Consider the following 7041-nt stretch of genomic DNA (forward strand, 5'->3'; position numbering starts at 1 on the left):
TAGGTCTTTTGGCTACTGATAGTTTGATGGCTGTAGACAACAGGACAAAACCGTTTGTGGATTTGTATGCTGAAAATCAAAAAAAGTTCTTTGAGGATTTTGGTCATGCAATGCGTAAGGTTAGTGTTATGAATGTTAAGGTTGGGAAAGCAGGAGAGGTACGACATAGGTGTGATTCTTTCAATGAGCTTGATGTTAATTGAGTTGAGAGTTGGAGATGTTTTTTTCTTTTTCTTTTGTTTCTTGTTGTACATGTTTTTGTTTTGTCTTTTGGTGGGAATTATTGTTGAGATACAGTTCAAACGTTGAAAGAAATGAAAATTAGAGATAAATGAGAAAGTGTAATATAACTCCTTGTGAAAATTTGTGTAAATGTATGTTTGGTTCACTTTTGGAGTTAAAGATGTAGAATTGACTTTAATATTTTCAGTAGTTTTTAATAAAAGTTTGATATAGTAATTTTAATAGACGTAATTCAAATTTTTTACGAAAAAATTGTAAAATCACTATTATATTTATGATACATTATTAATAATAAATTCTTCTTCTTCGAATTATTTTTTCCAAAAAAATTAAAATTTCTATTTTCTAATTAAAATTTGTAGCTATTTGATGTGGAAAAAAGATGGTCATATCCTCTTTTTTTTTTTTATTCCCCAAATACCTTACTCTGAAACAATATTCCTGGAATGCTCTACTTTTTCGTTCCTTCAGGAAGTCGTTCCCTGGGGAAGCGACCTCTTGAAGAGAAATTTTTTAATGCTAACAGAGTCGTTTCCTGGGGAAGCGACCTCCCACTAGATTTGTTTTTTTTTGTTTATTATATTTTAAAGTTAGTTTAATAGTTATAACAAAAAAAAAAAAAACCAGTGGGAGGTCGCTTCCCCAGGAAACGACCACCTGTTAGCATTAAAAAATTTCCTCTTCAAGAGGTCGCTTCCCCAGGAAACGACTTCTAAAGGAACGAAAAAGTAGGGCATTCCAGAAATATTGTTTCAGAGTAAGGTATTTGGAGAATAAAAAAAAAAAAAAAAAAGGATATAACTATCTTAAACCCATTTGATGTTGCATCTAAAATTGATAACTTTCAAATAAAAATTAAAATTTGTGATTTTTATGCTCAAAGTTAATGACGCACTGCAATACTTGCTTCCTACACACACTAAAAGAAACTAGTCAGACAAATCAAATCAATATATGGCAACAGTTATCTCCTTTTCTCCTCATCTTTGTTCTATTTTTTCCTTGATTTATGTTGGTTGTGTTGTTAACATGGTTTGGATTCCCTCTGTTAAAGACCTTAAAAATGGTTTATTTTGATTTCTTTCTCCTTATGTTTAGTTTCTATGTTTTGATGGATTTTTCTCTCTATTTTTTTATTCCTCTTAATTTTGATGGATTTTTTTTTCTTTATACAGAAAAATCACCCTGTTCTGATTTTGTTTTCATTTTATCGCTACTGAATCTTGATTAATCTGTATTTATAATATTAAATTTAGCTTTGGTCTTTTTTAATTTTTTTTTTCTTTCGGAAATGATGGAGTAGTTAGTAAAGGATGGGATTGCAATTTTTCATGGAGTGAACACATGATGATGAAGCTCAAAACATGGAACTGAAAAGAAGGAAGAGGGGTGCAGCCCTGAGCTGCTGTCTGCATTGTTGTTTTTTATTCATTTTTGTTTGTTATAGATTTCTTTTTATGTAAATTAGACACTTTGCAAATAATCAATGAGAAGATAGGCTCAATTTAGGGGCTAACGACCTTTTTTGATGTCTTGCCAAATATATCAAATGAAATAAAATACAATATGACTTTTTTTTTAATATATTTTTTGTAATTCCTCGTACAAAATTGAGGTACAAAACAAAAATCATAATTTATTGTAGGTTTAGTTGCATAGTTAATTAAATTGTGCGATTTTGACTCTCTAAATTCAAATGAGCAATTTTGACCTTTAGTTTATCCTCTCCAATTTCATACCCCACCCAAATTTTGACAAATTTTTTACTAAATGATCCTGACGTGTATCTTTAATTGATGTGTCTTGTTGGTATTGGATAAATTGGTTACGTTGGATTTTTAAAAAGTGGTCACGTGACTTCTTTAACAAAAATAATATAAAAAAATATAATTATTTTAATTTTAATTCTAAAAATATATCATTCTATTTTGAAGAATCAGTAAATTAACATGTCTCAAACCTTCAAACAAATGATTACCCATGGTGATTATTAGGGGTTATGCAAAATTGTCGTCTTCAGATCATTGACTATCTTATATCATTGACTTTCATTAGAGTATTGATTTTCTTCATAGCGTTGATTTTCATTAAATTATTAACTTTCATCATAAGGTTGATTTTCTTCAACACATTGATTTTCATCAGAGTATACAGTATAAATCAAAGGCAGATGAACATGTGTTTGATTTGATTTTCAGATGCAAACAATTACATGTTTGTCAAGATTATCAGAGACACATAATCATTTGCTTGTCAAGATTATCAGAGACAAACAATCACTTGATTGCCAAGATTATCAAAGACAAACAAATATATGCATATTGTAGTTGTCGAAGGCAGACAAATTAGAGCATATCTGCATTCGTTAGAGGCAACAAAAATGATGAAGTTATGTGAGCAATGTGAAAAATGAGGAAGGAAGGTTGAAACATATGTAATGAGGTTGATTTTATAACCGTTGCACATCATGTCGCTGTTTTTGTTAAAGATAAATGAGGGTCAAAATCACTCAATTGAAACTAGAGGGTCAAAATCGCAAAATTAGAAACTAGAGAGCCAAAAGTGCAATTAAACCTTTATTATACATACTATTAATGAAACATATGTTTGTAACTCAAGAATCAAGTAAAGTTAGTGTTTTATTGAATATCGCCAACACAAAAACGATAACAATTATAATAAATTAACTATAATTTTTTCACTTCAATTTTTGTACATTGTTTTTAAAAAAATGAGTCACTAAAGAAATTATTGGAGCATACAATTGATAAACGAAATAAATTTTTAAATAAATAATTATGGAGAAGGAGAATATTGATATCGATAAAAATGGTGCATTCACTTAATCTTTTATGTTCATTTAGTAATTGTAATGTGTTTCCTTGGTTAGTTTTAATTTTAGATTTAATGTTTTAGTGATGTCAACTTGTTTAGTCTAAATCGTATTTGTGATTGTGCTTTGTTGATTTTCATTCTCTAACTCTTGCATATATTACTTGATCAAGAAATAATGCATAAAAAAGAAGTTTTTATCTTCCATAAACTTAATCACATGTTTTAACATACATTATATTTGAAGGATGATCCTATAGTATTGACATAATTTGAAACTCAATTCAAACCATTTTTTAAATGTTTTTAATTTTGCAAATCGAGATATTTTGTAAATTAACGCACAACCGTGTGAATCTACCCACACAACGTCATATTTCATTTTTTATTTTTTCAACTTATGTGAATTACCTCACTTGATCTCATTTGATATGTGAATCAACTCACCGGTAAACTTAAAATTTTAACAGTTTTGAAGTTATTATTTATTATTTCTTGTGTGGATTGTAATATTGTATAGGGACTAGGGTACACACTTATGTATTTATACTAAATTCATTTACATGTGGTTTTGCTCGTTGGCCTTGTATCATGAAAATGCAATTAGACATCGCCTTCGACTGCCAGAAACGCTGAGAAACTTTTTTTTGCATTTCTTAAACCCGTTTCATCGCTACTGCCCTCCACCAACCCTAATCCCCAAATTTATTAACCCTAATTTCATCTCTCTCGCTTCACTTCACCATTTGCAGTAGCAAGTAAGTTCCATTCTCTTTCCAAATCATTTCGGTTTACGATTTCAGTTTTTATTTTGGTGATCTTGCTTGTTAAGTGTCATTTTTTTCGCTATTTTTTCTTGCTCGCTGAATGTTGTTGCGGCGGGTTTGCGATTTGTTCTGTTTTTGAGCTGATATGAGTGGTAATCTAAAATTTCAATTTCCAAGGTTTCAATTTCTCATTTCAGACAGGTTTTTAATTTATTTTCTCTTATAAGTACATAATAAGGATTAGTCAATAAAGTAAAAGAGCATAAAACTGGTAAATAGATGCTCAGTTTGTTCAAGGAATTGTTTTAATTCTAGTTTTGACATTTTTGTGGGGAAGAAGCATAATCAAAATTCTGCTCAGTGAAGGTTCTTAACTAAAGAAATAATAAGGCATATTATTAAATTGAGAGTAGGTTGAAAGGCAAGAGAAGTGGCTTAAACAAAGGCCATTGAGTTGGTAATTCACTGATTTCATTATGTCTGACCTAGGTGTACTACAGTGTAGATAGGGAGGGAGGAGTAAGATACTTTGTATTTGGCATTGTTTTTTTTTGGTTAGGAATGAATGGGTGGTGAACATTGCTCTCAAAACGTAGCAATCTACTATACTAGTAATGAATGAGTTGTATGCTTAATGGGTGTTGTTGGTATAATATGATTGGTTATGTTTGTAAGTTTTTAATTTAATTTCACTGACCAAAACGATCAAAATGACTACTTTGCTTGGTCTAGTGTGTCTTTCTAAGTATTGGGTGTGCTATATGTTACAGAACATACATGTCCATTGCCATGCTTAAATTAATTAGTAAAATGAAAATTATAGAGGCAATATGTGTACTGAAGAGTATGTTCCCCTAAATCAAGTTGAGAATGAAGTTGATGAAAGTTCAGTCCCTAGTTCTAAAAGAACATACTTTTTTAACTTGCCATTGTTGCCAAAAAAAGGAATAATATAAAATAAAAATATAGTAGTTACAGAATATACTTTTTTTACTGTATGTAATATACAATAATAGTATCAGAAGATAGACTCAAGAGTTTGTTTTCTTGACAACATTGTCATATCACAATTTCATAGGCATCCGTGTGCAATTGAAGGGGGGTTGTATATGTTAGTTGATTGCCAGTGTCACCAATTTGGTAGGATTCCTATATTTGTGGAATGACCATAGTGTCCCACATGATTTCCTGCTCCGTTCATGTGCCGTCTTTAAAATTTGAAAGCCATGCGGTGCATGAGATGGCATGTGCTCCTTCATTTGGTGAGCTACTCACCAATGCATTGCATTGGATGGGATGGATTTAGGGTCACACGAGGGTGGTCTGGGGCCAAGCGAGACAGGTCGGGTTGAGCAGGGGTAAACTGGGGTTGAGGGCAGGGCGATTCGAGTGTGGGCAAATTGAGGGCAGACCGGTCAATTGGGGACGGGCTGAAGTTGCACGGGGGCAGTGAAGGGGCAGAATAACTCGAGTGGAGCAACTATTATTAATTATTAATAAATCATAATTTTAATTAATTTTATGGATGGATTGGGTTGATTTTATTTTTAATGGCTGGATTGAATTGGATTTTTTAAAGAACTTATAGTGGATTGTAAATGGATTGTTTTGATAAATCCATTACAATCCAAATCCATCCAATTTGCCACCTCTATACGAAATACAATATTTAAAAAAAAAATCAAGATACGGGTACATCAATAAAAAAATGTGAATTTATTCGTATAATTTAACTACGAGAACTAAATTGTTCAATTCACCATACAAAATCACAATAAAAGTGTAAATAGTAAAAATATTATGTTTGGCTACAACATATAAACTCAATATAAGAAAATCACCAATTCTACTCGCAATGGCATAATCAGGAAAATGACTGTATCCATAAATACTGTACGAGTATTGGTACCAGGAAAATGTCTGGTACGGGCACTTCACTATTTTAGAAAAAACTCCACGTTTCAGAGGTATTAGGTATGTCATTAAGTTGTGTTTCATAAATTAAATTGTGCAATCTTTTTTTCCCATATGCTCCATGAGGTAACCCAATTTTGGATCAATTTTCTGAAGTTTAGTTTTATGGTTTTGAATTTGATTGAATTTTGAGTTTTGTTAGGAAGAATGAGGCCTACAGCCTTGCTTGGTGTTCTGAACAAGCAGTTTCTTGGAATCGCCGGTGATGCTGCGAATGCTGTTGCTAAGAAGCTGACACCGTCTGCTTCTCTTGTGTCGCGAAAACCAGCGTTTATAGATGCATTCCTGTACAAGATGAAAAAGAACCCTGAACTTTTGAAGAACAAGACCATTTGGTCACGGAGATCCACCATCTTGCCGGAATTTGTTGATTCCCAGGTCAAAATTTACAATGGGAAAACCACCATTCGTTGTAAGATCACTGAGGGAAAAGTGGGTCATAAGTTTGGAGAGTTTGCACTCACTAGGAAACGCAAAAGTAGAGACCAACCTAATGCCAAAGTTAAACAACTCAAGAAAAAGAAGTGATTTTCTTACATGGTTTATATTATGCAGTAATTTACATCAATGTGGATAAAGAGTATGGCTTCTTTTCTATCTGAAGTATTTGACTTGAGTATTGTCAATAAGGATTTCATGAAATTTGACAATGACTGCTGTTTGTTCAAGTAGGTTCATTGACTTTGCGGTCTCTACATTTTTGTTGTTCTAATTTAACACAACAACTGATTGATCAATTTATGGTTATGTGAGTGTGTATTTTATGGTTATTTGTTTGTGTTGAATGTCCTGCCACAGCATAGGTGTGTCCTTTATGACGTATCTTTTTTTTGTGTATTTGGCTATATTGTACCTAATCTAAATAAAGATAGAGAAGATGAGATTATTCAGTTGATTTTATGTATTGTTGCAAGCTTGAACACTACTAGATAAAATTAACAGTGTAATTGATGCCAATGTACTTCAGTTAAGTTGTTATAACTTATATGTAACGAGATGGCTGTTCTTCCTGAGCATGTTTTTCAAACATAATTGTTCAAATTTTACTGTAGTTAATATGGTGCTTAGCTTTCAAAAACTTGCTCACCATAAGGTGACAATAAATGGATTGGAGGGTGAAATACCTTTTCTGTTGGTTAGTATTGAAAAAGAAAACATACATGTCATAATTGTTTAATGATAAAATCTTCAAGGTAGAAGTAGAATATCTTATTACTTCAGATTT

At 31.7% G+C, this 7041-nt stretch overlaps 2 protein-coding genes across 3 annotated transcripts in view; both read left to right on the forward strand.

The window, feature by feature from the left end:
* The window catches only part of LOC101510425 (peroxidase 6-like), a 1212-nt gene extending 1009 nt beyond the window's left edge, over positions 1 to 203 (forward strand). The window contains exon 3 of the mRNA XM_027336856.1: positions 4 to 203. Within this exon, the coding sequence (XP_027192657.1) occupies positions 4 to 203 (200 nt within the window). The remainder of the gene's footprint in view (positions 1 to 3) is intronic.
* Positions 204 to 3622: 3419 nt separating this feature from the next.
* LOC113787791 (small ribosomal subunit protein uS19m-like) lies at positions 3623 to 6716 on the forward strand. Of its 2 annotated transcripts, none has more exons than XM_027337114.2 (2): positions 3623 to 3833; positions 5963 to 6716. In XM_027337114.2, exon 2 carries the CDS (start codon positions 5964 to 5966, stop codon positions 6342 to 6344), a length of 381 nt encoding a protein of 126 aa, XP_027192915.1. In that variant the 5' UTR covers positions 3623 to 3833; position 5963; the 3' UTR covers positions 6345 to 6716. The 2 variants fall into 2 exon arrangements, with proteins under 2 accessions (XP_027192915.1, XP_027192914.1); XM_027337113.2 differs by having other exon boundaries at positions 3627 to 3833; positions 5959 to 6716.
* Positions 6717 to 7041: the final 325 nt, after the last annotated feature.

Source organism: Cicer arietinum, chromosome 7, assembly GCF_000331145.2.
Source record: "Cicer arietinum cultivar CDC Frontier isolate Library 1 chromosome 7, Cicar.CDCFrontier_v2.0, whole genome shotgun sequence".
Lineage (NCBI taxonomy): Eukaryota > Viridiplantae > Streptophyta > Magnoliopsida > Fabales > Fabaceae > Cicer > Cicer arietinum.

What these genes read in the sequence shown, in the direction of transcription:
- LOC113787791 (XM_027337114.2), top strand. Translation starts at nt 5,964, where the DNA reads ATGAGGCCTACAGCCTTGCTTGGTGTTCTGAACAAGCAGTTTCTTGGA.